Raw genomic sequence first — 17,706 nt, 5'->3', positions numbered from 1 at the left:
GTAGTGAAAGCGCTTTCCCTGACGGTGGCTCCAGTTTGGGGATGAGTTTTGTGTCCGGCGCGTTGGTGGCAAACTCGGCGAGTCGTGTTTGAGGAGCTTGAGGTGGTTTTCAAAGAGCAGGGAGATCCGAACAGGTGTGCCCTAAGGAGCCAGCGATTGAAAAAGTGGTATTTGATTCCCAAGGAGGGAGTGAAGCCACTCATGTTTCCTCCCTCCTTTCCCCGAATCATTGTAATACTTGTTCTCCCTCCTTAACCTCTCCCGCAGTCAGTCGTGGGGCGAAGTGCAGCCTTAGTGATGAGTGCCTTTGAGCCTTAAGGAAGCTGTGTCGGCAGCGTTCGCTACCCCGAGGCCTCATTTGTCAAGAGGTAAACATTGTGTATTTGCAGTTTTGCCAGACGTTGTGCCCATACAGAGGTCTAGCTTGGTGGCTTCCACCAGTTTCAGCACGCTGGCAAAGAAAACAAGACAACCTAGAATATTTCCCTGTTTCCTACAGAGTAAAAAATACATTCTTTACTGCAGTATATAGTCTGGCTGCAAACTACAGTTCCAGTCTTTTTTTCTGTCCATTCCTCCCGTACATGTCAAAGCCTCTCTGAATTTTTTCTGTCCCTGAACAGACCAGTTTCTTTTGAAGTGTCCTGCCAACGGGCTTTTTTTCTCTCAAATGCTTTACTTCCCTTCCTTCTGGCTAAATATTTCAAAATGTAATTCAAATATTACTTTTTTCTCTGAATTCTGTATGTCCCCCCCCCAATACCCACACCAATTTGAGATATTCACTCATTTGTCTCGTAACATTTGTCGCATTGTGTATAATTGAATATACATAGGAATTGTTTTCATATGTCTCTATCTACTACCACTAGCCTGTGGTTTCCTGTGGATCCAAAACAGGCCAAAGTTTACTCTTCCTTTTTGTATATGCTACAACTAGCCCAATGGTAACAGTAGATTATTTTATTTATTGAGTTCTTACTATGTCCCAAGTTCTAGGCACTTTATGTATTCTGTACAACCTTTTAGCTTTACAAAAGCCTTTGATATTGATACTTCTAGCCGTGGGGAAAGTGAGCAAATTAGTTCCCCAAGGCTATACAGCTAGTTAAATGACAGAGCTGGGATTTGGAACCTGGGCAATTTGTCCTCATCCCCGGCTGGCTCTTGGCAGTGGTTCTCAACCTCGGGCAGCTTTGCACCAGCGGATATTTGATAACGTCTGGAGACAATTTTGGTTGTCACAACTTGGAGGAGTGGGAGGGGCTCCTGGCATCTAGTGGGTAGAGATCAAGAATGTAGCTAAACATCCCACAGTGCCCAGGGCAGCCCCCATAACAAAGAACTATCCCATGCAAAATGTTAATAGTGCTGAGGTGGAGGAACTTTCTGCAGTATGGCTAATTACCTCAAGTAGGTATCAGTGAAAACAGAGGTTTTCAGACTGTCTGTGGTAAAGGACCAATTTTTTTTTTTTAATTTTTAATCAGTCACAACTGATACTTTTGTAAAATACAATTTTAAAAAAACTGAATACTAGCCAAACCCATGAATGAGCCCTAATGTAAACCATACACTTTGGGTGATAGGATGTGTCAATGTTGGTTCAGGGACTGTGGCAAATGCACTGCTCTGGTATGGAATGTTGATAGTAGGGAAGGGGGGGGTATGCTCGAATTTTGTACTTTCTGCTGAATTTTTCTGTAAACGTAGAACTTCTCTAAAAAAGAAAGTCTTTTTTTATGAATTATTAGAAAAATTAAACAAAAAGAAAAAACAAAGCCAGTTATTTTTTGGCCAGATCTAACATACATAAAATTGTTGTCAAATTGCCATAAAAGTTTCTAAATGAATACTTTTAATGTCTGTACTTTAAAAGACTGTAACAAACAGTTTGTAAATCAAATTTGGAGTAGCACTGAATTACATGTTACTGAATAAAGAATATCAAGAAAAACGATGAACAAAACCAAGCTATAAATAAGTGCCAAATGAAAGAGACCGTAAGAGCCCACAGACTTTTAGAGAGCGTTGAGGTGGAGTAGTTAGGAAGGCTTTCAGGTGCAGGTGGCTCATGACCTGAGAGGAGGTTGGGCACAGACAGGAGAGAGCAGCTCGGGTAGAGTATGTGCACTACTCAAAGTGTGTTCCGGAAATCCAGTCTATCTGGAGAGGGAGATGCAATTGAGGAGTAGTGGGAGAGAAGTATGGAAAGCTTGGCAGGTCTAGATTGTTAAGGACTATAAGTGTTATGGTAAAGAGTTTGGATGTTATAAGGTAGGTATTACGGAAGGATTTTTCTTTTTTAATTAAAAAAAATTACCTATCTTGTTCCAAAATTTGGGATTGGAAACAACTTGGTAGGGTTGTTTCCACGCAGTGTCAGCTGCAGTGTATCGGCTCAGGTACATGCGCAAGGCTGGCAATCGTTGGTGTTAGCTATTGGTTGGGAGTTCAGCTGGGGCTTTTGCCTGGGTTTTTAGTTCCTCTCCGTGTTGGCCTTCCTCATAGCGTGCTAGCTGGGTTTCAAGAGCAAATATTCCAAGCAAGGGGAAGTTGCAGCTGCTAGTCTCTTCATATTTGGGCCAGGAAACTGGTACAGAATCGTTTCCACCATATTCTACTGCTCAAACCGCTGCACAGTCTGTAAGATTTAAGACAAGGGGACATATACTTCACCTCTCAATAACAAGAGTGAGAAGGAATTTGCACCATTTTTAGTCTCCTAAATGGAATGAGGACTAAATCTCAGCCTTCAATTGTTCTCTCACCCGGATGCTCTTCTTCAGTGAACAACTGTACTGTACATGGCAGTCCTTCCAGGAGAGGTCCACAAGCAAAACTCTCATATGGATTGGTTTTTAAGTAGGGGAAGTATATGGCATGGATGTCAAGTTGAGAGAATTTGACATTTCAGGAATGCAACAGAGGAGACTGGGTGTAGAATAAGATGCCACATTGTTCAAAAGCAGGGTAAAGTGTATTTTAGCTTCCACTGCTTTTTGTAACTGATCTGACATGTAGTCTCCAAGTATGGTATGTGATCTTTCAGTTAATTCTTTCTTTCCCACTATTTTTGTCTTATGGGAAAAAGAAAAGCTTGCACTTTTCCTTTTAAAATTTGAGAGAATAGATTTATCCAGAGTACCCACTTTATTGTCTGTCTCTAAATCTGCATGTATATTTAAATTGTAGTAATGTGATAAACTCTGAATTTTTAGAAAAGGAATGGTGACTGGTTTCTCTATATATCTAACTCTATATGTCTAGAAAAATATGTATATATAATGTACACACCACACATACTTGTGTGTGTGTGTATGTGGGTTTGTGTTCACATGTACTATACCAAACGTGTACGTAATTTCTTAGCTATCTGCTCTTTATGATCTAATGCAGCAATATATATTTTATTCCTCTGTTTCTTTTAGCAGAAATGAGTTTCGTGATAAAGAACTATTAAATGGGGAAAGGGAATTTTTCTAAATTTTGTCATTGACATTCTCATCCCCACTCCAGTGCCTGTTTTGTAATGTGTGAGAAGACAGAGTAATCAGTATACTTCTGTGCTTTTGTTAAAATGCACATAACCCAGTAAAAGTTAAAGCTTAACTTTTTAATTCTTAATTCCTTATGAGTGAATTTACCACATGAATTTCTACAACATAGATTCATGGTATAATCCTAAAAATTACCGTCTCCCATCTTTGACGTTAAGTTGAATGATAAATCCATTAAGCCTAAAATAAGAAGGCCTGAATGTTATTCTTTGAGTTGACATTATCTGTGACCAGAGTAAAATAACTTAGCACTATATATTTCCATTTTCTTCGATTTAAATATAGAGATAACGTTATTGTATGGGGGAGTATAAAGTAAGAGGTGTAAAAGTGTTTTTATATAAGATTTTTTATTGCCATACAAATGGAAGAAATTTTTAGGAATGAAATTGAATTAGATATCTTTACTCTAATGAGAACCAATGTTATTTGTTTTAAAATATATTTAAATGTTTTAAAAACACACAATACTATCCCAAAACTTTCTTTATGATTTTTTTTTACAGGCAAATTTGGAACATTTATAGGTAGTCTTTTTAACAAAGTGTTTTTAATAAAACAAGTCTTTAGTGTTCTTTTCATCTTTACAGACATTTTGAAGCACTGTTATAGTTGTTCTGTTTACATCAAGATGTCTAGCAAAGCAAATCCTTCTAAGAAAAGGTCTCAACATTTAAAAAGAAATCCAAAAAGAAAAATTGATAATGAAGAAGCGGAGTTATCAGAGAAAGAGGTAATGAAATATCAAGTTTATCATTCAGGACTCTGATTAGAAGTATCTGTTCTATGTAAAGGAATATGTGAAGACTAAAGGTCAGCTTTACTACAAATTATAGTAATTCATATTCCACATATATTGTTATATGGGAGCTGTTGCAACATGGGTTGTAAAAGTTCTCACATAAAAATTGTTTACCTCAATTTCTAAAGATATTGATCAGAGAATTCTTTAGGGAAGAAGTGCGATGGGGCATTGCTAAGGTGTTTAAATAGGAAGACTGGGAATATAGTATACAGATTCTATGGCATTCAAATGTTAAAAGACAAGAGAATCTGTCAATTGATGGAGGAGATTTTTATTAACATAGAGAAAAATTAGTTTCGGAGGAATTAGCTTCTTCCTACCATAAAAGAAATAATCAACATTTTTTCTCTATTTACCCTGTATTAGACAATGCCTATATTTGTTTTTCAGGAAAAGTATATAACACTATTTCACAGGCAAGATGAGTATGATTTCTTTAAAACATTCTTTGACACCATATGAAATTCTATTATACTTTATCACCATTGTTCAGGAATTGCTTTAGTATATCCTCTGCTTGTGATAAATACACATCCTTTTTCGTTAGAAGTAGCAATATACTTTTTTTCTGTCTTGCCAGAAGGTAAATGAATTCTCTCCAACGTACATGACAAATCTATTGCAATAGCAGTATCTTTTCGTCTAATGTTTAATTCTTTGTGCATGCACATGTGTTTTTCCCTCTAGGTTAGAAACACAGCGAAAAAAAATAAAAGTCATCCAAAACACCTGTCTTCTGAAGGTATTCCTTTTCTATGTCTTGTTTAACCTATCTTTCCCAAGCTATCTATATTTATGAAAAAATTCTCAGCATCTTGTTTATGAGTTCTGCATAAGCAAAAGACAGTAAAAAACAGTTACATTCTTATTTTTGCAAGAATAAGTAGTACTGGTTGGTCAGTTCTTTTGGTCAACTGCAATTTTACTTACCACCTGTAGCAAAATACTGTGTAGGGCTCTAAGTTGAAATGAGCAAGAGAAATTCAAAGTGTACCCCAGTCTGAATTATTACTGATTTGTGATATACAGACACACCTACTGACTTCTCTTTGAGACAAATATGCTTCTGTTTTGCCACCACTATTTAGATTAGATTGGAACCACTAAGTTTGTCTGGAGTAAATTAGTTTGGAATAGTCATCTTTACTTAAACATCACTTCGGCATGGAAGAATTTTCTACCTCTCGTCACCCTAGACCAAGTTAGGTCCTCCGGTTTTATACTTCCATAGTGCACTGGACTTTTTCTTTTGTAATGCTTTGCATACCTGAAATGTAATTATTTAATCTCCCTTCTCTCCAAAACTAATCTTCATGTGAGCCAATAGTGTACCTCCTTTGTTTATTTTTTAAAATTTTTTTGCGGTACGCGGGCCTCTCACTGTTGTGGCCTCTCCTGTTGCGGTGCACAGGCTCTGGACGCGCAGGCTCAGCGGCCATGGCTCACGGGCCTAGCCGCTCCGCGGCATGTGGGATCTTCCAGGACCGGGGCACAAACCCTTGTCTCCTGCATCGGCAGGTGGACTCTCAACCACTGCGCCACCAGGGAAGCCCCTTTGTTTATTTTTTATAAGTAGAATAATATCAACAACCTAGTAGACACTGATTATCTGTTTGTGGTTTGGTTAATCTCCTTTGGTTCAGTTGCCATCCAACATTTGGCAGAAATCATTTTCTAGTCTTCTCAATGAAGCCCTTTAATTCAGGTCATTTCTGAGAACCAGACTTTTGTGTTGAATCCTAATAGTTGTAGCTTGGTTCTTTATTTAAGATTGTCTTGAGTTTGTATCCGCAACATCACTTAATAGTATTTTAGTTAACATAACAATAGCATATTCATATTCAACACCTGGCCTGTTATGGCTATGCAATAAAAAGGAAATTAAATAGTTTATACAGCTTCATAATATTGGTTCTGATAATTCCATTAGCTCTTTTAGATAAATTTATATTTGAATCACTTTTTAAGTAAAAACATACAAACTTCTAGAAAAACCAGAGTCTCTTCTTTCACTGGTGACAGGACAAGCAAAGCATGCTAATCTAAAACAGGTAAAGATCGCAACCCACAAGAGAAAAACCTGGCAACCTCTTTCGAAGAGTAGCAGAGAACATTTGCAAACTATGATGGAATCAGTAATAATGTGAGTATGAAACTTTTTTCCATTTCACTCTCTTTATTTCTGCTTATATGTTTCCTATAGACAGTATCCTTTTAAATGTTATTATCTACTTTATGGTGATAGAGTGTTTTTCTCTTTTGCAAGAAGATTTATTTAATGTCTTCTGATGGCCGTAGCATTCGGCAAAAATGTCTTTATTAATTTCAGAAACTTGGAATTTCATCAGTGGAATAAAATTGAAATCTTTGCTTGATCTGCTATCTACAACTTTTTCTGGTGAGGGATACTTTAGGAAGAAGTTAGCTCAAATTAACACTTTATGTGGAAGCTAACATGCCAAAAGGAATACAGAGACAGGATTCTGCCATCAGGGAGCTGAAATCTATCAGAAGAGTCAGGCCTATAAATTAATTACAACAATATAATGTGATAAAAAGAACTTAGATTATTCCTCTGCTTTAAATGTATTTAACATAAAAGAAAAAGTGATTGATTCTGCCTGGCTAGTAAAAAGGGGTACTTGAAAGATATCAGAGAGAAAAAGTAAACAGATTATACTAGTTATGTTTCAAACTAATATTTATTCAATCCCTATTTTTTCTCTTCTAGAGCAATTTTGAGTAACAGTATTAGAGAAAATGAAAAAATTCAATATCATCTGAACTTCCTAAAGAAAAGGTAATACAGTTATGCAATTAAAAAATGATTGAAATATAATTGAAAGGTTAAATGATGATTTGTCAGGGATTTGCGGGGGTGACTTATTGCTAAGATTAGCCACTGTTAATAAAAGAACATTACAGGGCTTCCCTGGTGGTGCAGTGGTTAAGAATCCGCCTGCCAATGCAGGGGACACGGGTTTGAGCCCTGGTCCGGGAAGATCCCACATGCTGCGGAGCAAGTAAGCCCGTGCGCCACAACTACTGAGCCTGTGCTCTAGAGCCCACGTGCCACAACTACTGAAGCCCGCGTGCCTAGAGCCAGTGCTCCACAACAAAAGAAGCCCCTGCTCACCACAACTCGAGAAAGCTGGCGTGCAACAATGAAGACCCAACGCAGCCAAAAATAAATAAATAAAATAAATAAATTTATTTTAAAAAAAAACGAACATTACAGCCCTTGGGAGTATGAGGGAAGAAAAAAGAGGATGACAGTATTTCAAACAAAAAAACAAAAATGATACTAATGATACTCAAAAATAAAGTTATGTTTTTATTCTATCCGTAAGATTGCTGCAACTGTGTGAAACCCTGAAAGTCCCTCCCAAAAAGCAGCAAGATTTAACTCATGTGTCAAGTCTACTGAAAATGGAAAGGGCACAGCACAGAGCTAATGAAGAGGGTCTGGCATTATTGCAGGTATGAAGTTTGAACAGGGAGTTCTTCTTTAGAGGGGAAGGGGGAAAAGACCAAAAAGTTTTTAAAATTGTCATGATATTCTTCAAATAACAAATACTAGATCTTGGACCAGGTTTTTCATTAACTTTTATTTTTAACAAAGCAAAAACTTTGCCTGAACTTTGGGCCTCTAAAATTAAGACTATTTCTAATATATTTGTAATTAAGTAGCAGTCTTATTTTTTTCATCAGACTTTAAATATCAGATTATAGGAATTCATCACTAAATGCTGTAGCATTTCAAAACACATTATATTAGTTTTTCTGTCCTGTATATGCTACTGTATTGGCAAGAAGAACACAGTCATCATCATTACTGTTTTTATAATCATTATAGATAACATGTAATGAGGACCTTCTATGTTCTAGTCACTGTTCAAAGCACTTTACAGTTATAGCCCTTAATGACTTAAAGAGACCTGTGCTATATTTCACATTTTACAAGTGTGCAAAAGAGACATATTGGCATTTCTAGCTGAACCTTAGAGTGCTCACAGTTATGATGCAAACCTATTAGTCCGATTTCAGGGCAAGGGATTCTTAATCATTATTCTGTAGAAGATAGTGGGAGATAATATTAGCTGTCATGATAAACTGCAGGCTTTTAATTAGTGGATACTTGAACAATTAAGAAAAGCAGCCTCGGGAGCTTATTAAATATTTATTAAAACTAAAACAGATTGGACCACATATCCGTTTGCCATTTTGAAGTAGTTTGTAGATATGGTCTTTGTTAGCAACTCAACTTTGTAAAGCAATAAGTTTGTTAACCTTTGTTAGTAAATACGAGGTGGTGGTAGTTTAAGCAAGGAATGCATCCTTAACGATTTCTAATAACTCACCATTCACAAATAGGTCATTCCAGATTTTCCGTATGATTGAGAATAACAATGAAAGGATTTATTTGTGAGCAACAGCTCTACATATATTCTAAATTTATAGAGTGGTATTTTTTAGTGGTTGCGTCACTTTCTTCATTGTATGCGATTGAATTTAACTTTCATCCCAATGTTACTACTTTGCAAGAGTATATTTTCAGTACTGACCCTAGCTCCCCCAGTTAATGAACAGTTGGATAACATTAATATAGGTTATTTTTTAAATTTCAGCTTTGTCTAAGATATAATTGACAAAATTGTAAGATATTTAAAGTGTACATCATGGTTATTTAATAAAACTATACATTGTGAAAGGATTTCCCCCATCTAGTTAATTTCCCTTGTCATCTCACTTTTTTTTTGGTAAGACCATTTAAGTTCTACTGTCTTTCAATTATATAATACAGATTTCAGTTATGTAATATCAGTTATAGTCACCATGTTTTACATTAGATCCGCAAACCTTATTCATTTTAGCTGCAAGTTTGTATCCTTTACTAACTTCTCCCTGTTTCTCCCACCCGCCCCCAGCACCTGGCAATCACTTCTGTACTCTCTGATTCTATGAGTTTGACTTTTTTTAAAGGTTATTTTAAAAGGTTTTAAAGTATAATAATGGTAAATGTTATTTTAACATTTAATATTTGCATAAAGTACTAAATCAGAGATAGTAAATAGTCTTTAATCAGAGACAGTAAATGATAGTGTGATTTTTGTAACGCTGGGAGGCATTTCTCTTTTACACCTAAAACTGGATCTCCGTGTACCAAAAGCATAAATAGACTTAAATGGAAAAAACTGTTGTTCTATACTCGCAACACTTCTGACACCAAATTTGTGGGGTTTTCATACCAAGCAATTCTCCACTTCTCTGTGGAAACCAACTGGGTGTCCTACAATTCAATTCTAACACTAACTACCAGGAGTTAGCACAGACCCCACAGGTTAAGGGCTCAGTCCCACAGAACTGCCCCCACTTCAGATGCCAGTGCAAGGCCAAGCCTCCTGTACTTCTGACCAACCAAGTATAAATCGGGGCTTCCCATGACCTCCTCCTCCGGTTTTATAATTTGCTAGAACAGAACTCAGGAAAGCACTTTATTTACTATTACAGGTTTATTATCAAGGATACAACTCAGGAACAGCCAGAGGGAAGAGATGCATAGGGCAAGGTATATGGGAAGGGGCACGGAACTCCCATGCCTGTTCAAGCACCTCCATGTGTTCACCAACCTAGAAGCTGTCTGAATCCAGTAATTTAGAGTTTTTATGGAAGCCTCAGCATGTAGGCATATCTATTATTAACTAAATCTCCAGGCCCTCTCCCCTTCTTAGAGATCAAGGATCCAGGCTGAAAGTTCCAACCCTCTGATCACAGGATTTTGGTTGCTCTGGCAACCAGCCTCCATCTTCTATGAGTTATTCATTAGCATAAATTCCCGTATGGTTGAAAGGGGCTTATTATGAATCACCAAAAGTACTCCTCCCACTTCAGTCATTCAGAAAATGCCAAGGATTTGGAAGCTCTGTTCCAGGAATCAGGGATGAAAATCAAAGGTATATTTCTTATAACATCACAACAGTCTAATGTTTGCTTGACAGTCAGTTACTCAGTTGAAGCACTGTTGGCATTTTGGGCATAAGAGTTCTTCATTGGCATAAGAGTCTTTGAACTAGGAGTTTGTAGGTTTTATCTCTCCAATGTGCCTTACTTAGAATGGCTTTTTCGCACTGCAGCCTAGAGTTACTGCTGGTGATGACCTTCCAAAACCTGTATCAGTTACCAGTAAGAGAAGTTGTGTTCATGCAACAAGGACACATTCATTGAACTCTCACTGCTGGTGCTAGGGAAAGGCAGTGGTGAACAAAGTCTTTTAGAGATACCGAGAAGATGGTATAGGACCTGCTGGGGCATAGTTTTTTTTGTTTGTTTTTTAATTCATTTAATTAATTAATTAATTAATTTTTTACTTTTGGCTGCATTGGGTCTTCGTTGCTGTGCGCCGGCTCTCTCTAGTTGCAGTGAGCGGGGGCTACTCTTCATTGCGGTGCGCGGGCTTCTCATTGTGGTGGCTTCTTTTGTTGCAGAGCATGGACTCTAGGTGTGCGGGCTTCAGTAGTTGTGGCACACGGGCTCAGTAGTTGTGGCTCACAGGCTCTAGAGCACAGGCTCAGTAGTTGTGGCACACGGGCTTAGTTGCTCCGTGGCACGTGGGATCTTCCCAGACCAGGGCTGGAACCCGTGTCCCCTGCATTGGCCGGCAGATTCTTAACCACTGCACCACCAGTGAAGCCCTGGGGCATAGTTTTTAATCTCTCTGGATCTCACAACCAGAGTTAACATAAGAAAATATTAGAAGAAGGACAAAAAGTAACATTTCTACAGACAACAAAAGCATGCCAGAAATGTGTGTTCACAAAACAGATGAATGCTAACCTAATTTCCCAAGTGAGCTGAAAGAAATTTAGAAAAAGAATAGAAGGTATGAAAAAAGTCATAAATATTAGAAATAATAAAAAATGAAGCTATGGAATTCAGGAAAGAATTAGAGCTAAAGGAAAAAAAAACTTTTAGTAATGCAGACTAAATTAGAAGGAGCAATGAGCAAATGAACAGAACAAATAATACTTAAATAAAAGGTAAAGTAAGGAGAAAATTTTAAGACTCAAAAAGAAAGAATGACTTTTTTTTAAGGTATTGAGAAAAAGTGACAAATATAAAAGTTTGGCAAAAAAGACACAGCATGGGTATGGTATGAATACCCAAAAAAGATAACCAAAGCAATGGAACAAAATTAATTTTTTTAATTATACTGAAAAATTTTAGTTCTTATTACATTAACCCTTTCCTTCATTCAGTGCTATTATTCATTCCCTTCTGTAGTGTGTTGAATGGTGGCCCACCAAAAGATATGTCTAAGTCCTAATGCCTGGAACCCATGAATGTGACCTTATTTGGTTTAATAAGTGTAGCTCACAGACCCAAAGTCTTGGGTACTCAGGGATTAGCACATTATTCCTATAAGGGCCAGGTGATAAACATTTTACTCTTTGTGAGCCATGTATGGTCTTTGTTGCATAGTCTTGTTTTGTTTTTTAACCATACTTTAGAAATGTAAAAACCATTCATAGCTCTTGGACTGATCAAAAACAGCCTATGGGCAGTTGCAGACCTCTGCAGGTACCTTTTTTAATGGTTACTAGAAGCCATAATATATTTGTTGAGGAAAATTACTGTAGTTGACGGTAAAAATTCGGCTTCCAGTATTTGGAGAATGTTGTAGATGTAAGTATCAGCCATATCGCTCCGCAGGATTTAAGAGTTATTATTTCTGTTTGACTTCTGTGTGGCTTCTTTACTTGTTCCCTGATCCCCAGGGGCAGTGCTATCCTTGGCTGTTGCTAGGACTAGATTTGAAAGCAGTGCAGTACTTAATACCATTTAGAAACCTGGAAGCTGGCTAACTGTATGTGTGGCCTGCAATCCATACACCCCTGATATCATTATACTCATTTCATTCATTTCTTATTTTCTCTTTGTTTTCCCCCATAAGATATATATATTTTTTTAGGTGGGAAACTGCCACTCATTTTCTATTACTATCTCTGCCCTAATGTTCAGCGTTTCTTTCTTTTGGCAAATGAAAATAGCACTCAGATGTTCCTAAATTAAAGTTAGAGTTTCTCTGCTGTTACATACCGCTTAAGGAATGCTCCTGTACCTGTTGCCATCAGTCCTTGGGCTCTGCTAGATTCACACAGGTCTTCCAGGATATCTGATGCCCGCAGTTTTGGTAAGTTTTTGAGGAAAGCTTCACATACATCTTTGTTCCATTGGTAAATCAATTTCTAGGGAGTCTGTTTTCTGAAAGAAAAATGAAAATTATCAGTTTCTTCCAGAAGTGTTTCAATATATAAGGTGTTTTTAAAATATGTATTATATATTAATAGCTGTTTGGGTTTCATTTAATAGTATATTTAATTTAAAACATTAGCTTTCTCTCTCTGATGCAGGAAGAAACAGATAAAATAGTGGAGACTGTAGAGTCAATGACTGGGGATATTCACAGCCTAAAGAACAAAGTTCATGTTCTGAGAAATGAGGTAGAAGAAGAGGAAAGGAAGGTAAAACAGGTAATTGTTTAAAAAAAAGTATCGCTAGAATCTGGATATAATTTTTCATGATTAGATTCTACCCAGACAGCTTTTGAGTGTAATAAGAGAAGTCAGCCTTTTGAAATAATCTAGCTTTATGAAATAATCTGTAGCTTTCTTTTTCTACTTTAGATGTTTCAAATAGATAGTGAGGTACTCTCTCTTCCCAAACTTTCTCAGAAGAGTCTCAAAGCACCCATACTTCAGGTAAGTACCAATTTACCATATTAACTGCATCACCAGTTACGAATTGTATATATGTATAATCATTATACATATAAGTGTATAAGTATAATCATTCTTGTCAATAGCGGTATAGCATTCCATTGTATGGATGTGCCATAATGTAGTAATTTGTGAAGATGATGGAAATAAATAATTCTTGCTACTACAGGTAATACTAGGAACATCCTTGCGCATATATCTTTACACATTTGTGCAGTCGTGGCTGTAGGACGGGTTTCTGGAAGCAAATCCTGACAGCTGCTTTTGTTTGTGCTTCTGATAATGGCATGTGCAACTTTTCCTAAGACAGTACTGTGTCCCATTTGGGCATACACAGCACATTGCTAACTTACCTTTGCAAAGAACTCCCATAGGTATTATAGTGTAAGTGTTTACAGTGGTAGAAAACCTTTACGTTTCCCCAGAAAGTAACAAAATTTTCCTGTCTCAAATCTACCTAGGGTGAGAGGAATGGGAATGGGCAGAGGGAAAACAGAATACCATAGATTTAAAAGTAGAATGACAGTGAGTTGATGATAATTGAAACTGAGTGAAGATTATATGAGGTTTATTATACCATTCTCTCTAAATAACATACATATAACATTTTTCATAATGAAAGGTTAAAAACTAATTATATGGGTAAAGGTGGTCAAAAGGTACACACTTCCAGTTATTTATAAATAAGTCATGGGGATGTAATGGACAGAATGGTGACTAGAGTTAATACTGTATTGTATATTTGGAAGTTGCTAAGAGAGTAGATCTAAAAGTTCTCATCACAAGGAAGAAAAAGTTTGTAACTGTGTTTGGTGATGGATGTTAACTAGACTTACTGTGGTGATCATTTTGCAGTGTATACAAATGTCAAATCATTATGCCGTCTGCCTGAAGCTAATATAATGTTAATATCGATTATCAAAAAAATAAAATTTAAAAAATGAATTATTGTCATGCTCACAGAAAGAAATTTTGATGCTAATTCCAAACCAGAACGCTCTTCTGAAGGACTTAGATGTTCTCCATAATTCACCCCAGATGAAAAACATGTTAACTTTCATTGAAGAAGTCTATAAAAGACTGGATGCCTCTTAAAGAGTTTATTGTTTTGTTTTGTTTGTAGATTGTTCCATATGAATTTAATGTTTACGAATTTGTAAAAATGTTATTCTACGTGATATTGCCGTGGCTGAGGCTTCTTCAGGATTCTCCTAATATGCACTTTAAAATTAACCTCTATAAATCTACCATTAACCTCTATACATCTATTGTAGGCCTTGAAAACTGTTTTTATCAATTCCCACATCTAGGAACTCACATTTATGTTGCTGTATTTCCAGTTATTTGCCTTAAACCCTAAAATGAGAACAGCCACAATCTGATGGTTTATAATGGCTGAATAGAGTTCATTTATTGGTTAGTGCAGAGGAAATATGATACTGTGACTTAACATATGTAAAGTGTTTATAGTGCCTAGCACATAAACATGTAAGTGTTTGGTATCAATATTGTTTTTTAGCTGATGACTTGCATTTTCTGTCTGGTCATGTGGAACTCTAGAAGTCCCCAAATGCCTTTGCTCTTTTACATAACTTCCTAGACTTTTTGTGGCATAATTAATATCTGCCAGGTGTCTTTAACTTTAGAGGTAGCATGAACATTTTATTTCTTTGGTTAGGTTAGTGAATAGATGTTGAATATTTATTTTCTACTCTCATCAGAGCATACCTTTATTTCATAAAATTGTTAAAAACGAACCCATGTTCATTTATTCCCTTAAAATAAACACCAAACCAAAAAAAAATCCCTTCTTTCTAAATCTTTTCTCATTGCGATAATAAGCATATACACATGAAGAAATTATCACTTAAATATATTAAAAATCATTTTTAACCAACCACAGTATATTGTCTGGGTTGCTTTTATCTGTTTATAAAATAAAATAACTGTAATTTAATTACTTTTCTGTCTAACCTAGAATGTTTTGTCAGTTAATTTAGAGGGTGCTATAATTTTGTTAATGCCCTCCAGGCTGAGACCACCAGGAAGACAGCTTCAGTTAAATAAGTTGGATTTAGTGCTCACTGCAGTGAGGGAGACCACACGTCATGGGGAACCCTGGGCAGCTCAGCAAAAGCGTCAAAAAAAAGATCTTAGGAAATAATGGTCAAAAAGGACCTTAATGGATCTTAAGGGAAATAAAGTCTTCGAGAAAGGAAACCTATAGTGCAGCATTTAAAGAGAACATTACAGTATATACTTTGGACTGTCTGCTACATGCCAGGCAAAGCAGCTAAAGGAAAAAAATTTCACAACATGTCTTAAAACTTAAAAACCCTTGTGTTTTTAGACTGGCAAGTAGAGCCCCAAATCACTTTTATCATTAACCATGACATTTATAATCTCTTTTGGTGGGGATGAAGGAGTTACATTAAGTCTGCTGTTTCCCTCAGAACATCTGTTTAACAGCTGATTGAAAGTCAACAGGAATTTCAACTTACCACTGTTGCTGAGGGGTAGTTCTCTACCACGCATAAACTGGTCATACTACCCTCTTGTAGCTTTGAAAAGTACATGATCTAATTTTGAGAGACGTACAGTATCTTCTGGCAGGTAGCAGGCAACATACACAATATTTTCTTCAAAGGTTGAATTGTGGTATACTCTTTGTGAAGAATTTAAGAGTTAATTACAGACCCAAATAAAATTGAAATTCAACTGCACAAGGTCCCAGTAATTCAGATGGTCATCTTATGTAGTATCCTCATCTGTCTAAATTCTCACATACACAGGCCATGCCAACTATCATACACCTTCTCTCCGGTGACTGATAAGTGCCCATGCCAGAAACTTTAAATTCTAAAAGATAAATATTTTGGAATGGAGCCTATATGGTGTAAAAATGTAGCCTGTAATAAAGATAGAATATCGAATAAAATGTAGAGAAAATAAATTATTCAATAAATGGTCTTGAGAAAGCTAGCGAACCAACCGCACTGGGGATGGAGGTGGAGGGTGGTGGTAAATATTCCTACTTTATGACAGAATAGATTCAAAATAAATAAAATTAAATAGAAAAATAGAAACTGAACAGAATTTATGAATCAATAACTGATGTCAGTGTAGATAAAGCCCGACAGACATACTTGTTTTGTAGTACTTCACTTTATTGCATTTCGCAGATGCTGTGTTTTTTACATACTGAAGGTTTGTGGCCACCCTGTTTTGAGCAAGTCTATTGATGCCATTTTTCCAACACCATTATTTTTTAATTAAGGTATATACGTTTTTTAAGATATAATACTGTTGTACACTTAGTAGACTACAGTACAACGTACACGAAACTTTCATATTCACTGTGAAGCCAAAAAATTGTTGCAAGATTTGCTTTATTGTGGTGGTCTGGAACTGAGCCTGCAGTATCTCTGAGGTATGCCTGTATTATTCATATAAACAGAGCCAAAACCATAAAGAAAAAAAAATTAATAGATCATTACATAAAACTGAACTTTTTAAAATAAAAATTAAAAAACCAAGCCAAAGACACAGCACAGACTGAAAAATATCTATAGCATATATAAAACAAAAATAATATCTTTATTCATAAAGAGCTCTAAAATACCAGTAAAAAATAGATTAAATACCAATAGGAAAATGGACAATTCTCAGAAGAAAATACATAAATGGCCAGTAAGTACTTGAAGGATTTTCAACCTTAAAATAATCATGTAAATGCAAATTAAAACAGCAAAACTTTTTCACCTATCAGATTGGAAAAGATTGAAAAAGGCTGAAAGGGAAAGTCGCTGAACATACAGGAAAATGGGTCCCCAATAATGCTGCTGAAGGAAGGAGGGAAAATGTTGTAATTTGGGGGGGGAAGGCAGCCTGTACAGATGTTACAGAAACACAGTTTACTGTCAGTCATTTAAAATTATTATTTTATATGGGTTCTACCATTCTCCAGCTTTCCGTTGGGCATATGTTTAACAAACAGGTTTTGCTTAAATATGAGACACCTGCCCAGCAACCTAAAATTAAGGGATTTACTTTCTTTCATTTGGACAGAATTTCTTGGCATTCTCTATTTACCAGAAATAAATGCAGGTGCACCTGTCAGCATTAATATTTGAATCATTTAGGTTGGCTTAGTTTCCGAACAGAAGTATCCTAAATCCTCTCAGGTTTCATTCATTGTCAAGAAATTCAGCTTTAAGGAAGAGAGAGGAAAGAAGCAAAGCAAAAGCAGAGAGAAATTCAAATTTCCCATTTGTGCTTTATTCTGTCCTAAGTGACTGATACATTTTTCTGTTCTAACTAGTTTTCTCATTAAGAGTTGCTACCCTTGAATGTATTTCTCACCACTTAACCACCACACAACCACTTTCTCTTGCCTTAGGTGTTTGTCTCCTCATTAAAGTGACAGCTGTTTGTAGCAACCATATCCAAAGACTGGTTATACTTGTTAAAATTGGACAAAGAGGAAGATGAAGGAGTGATGTTTTCCAAATACAATAAAACTTAGAGTACTTTTTTTACATAGACTTTTTTCCTTTTTTAACTA

General features: G+C 36.2%; 1 protein-coding gene across 6 annotated transcripts in view; it reads left to right on the top strand.

Annotated features, from left to right (window-relative positions):
• Window positions 1-17,706, top strand: part of CENPQ (centromere protein Q) — a 33,703-nt gene that overhangs the window by 399 nt on the left and 15,598 nt on the right. For 2 of the 6 annotated variants that reach the window (XM_022582088.3, XM_022582089.2), the window contains exons 2-8: window positions 4,151-4,293; window positions 5,053-5,107; window positions 6,388-6,508; window positions 7,097-7,165; window positions 7,716-7,845; window positions 12,777-12,896; window positions 13,050-13,124. In XM_022582088.3, the coding sequence (XP_022437796.2) occupies window positions 4,151-4,293; window positions 5,053-5,107; window positions 6,388-6,508; window positions 7,097-7,165; window positions 7,716-7,845; window positions 12,777-12,896; window positions 13,050-13,124 (713 nt within the window). Of the gene's footprint in view, window positions 1-30; window positions 369-4,150; window positions 4,294-5,052; window positions 5,108-6,387; window positions 6,509-7,096; window positions 7,166-7,715; window positions 7,846-12,776; window positions 12,897-13,049; window positions 13,125-14,105; window positions 17,703-17,706 lie in introns of those variants that run through there. The other 4 variants (XM_089918636.1, XM_022582087.2, XM_022582086.3 and 1 more) reach the window with 4 other exon arrangements.

This window comes from Delphinapterus leucas, chromosome 10 (genome assembly GCF_059928025.1).
Source record: "Delphinapterus leucas isolate spDelLeu-1000000601 "Yukka" chromosome 10, BTC_Dleu_Yukka2, whole genome shotgun sequence".
Taxonomy (NCBI): Eukaryota; Metazoa; Chordata; class Mammalia; order Artiodactyla; family Monodontidae; genus Delphinapterus; species Delphinapterus leucas.
This window is presented reverse-complemented; position numbering and strand designations above follow the sequence as displayed.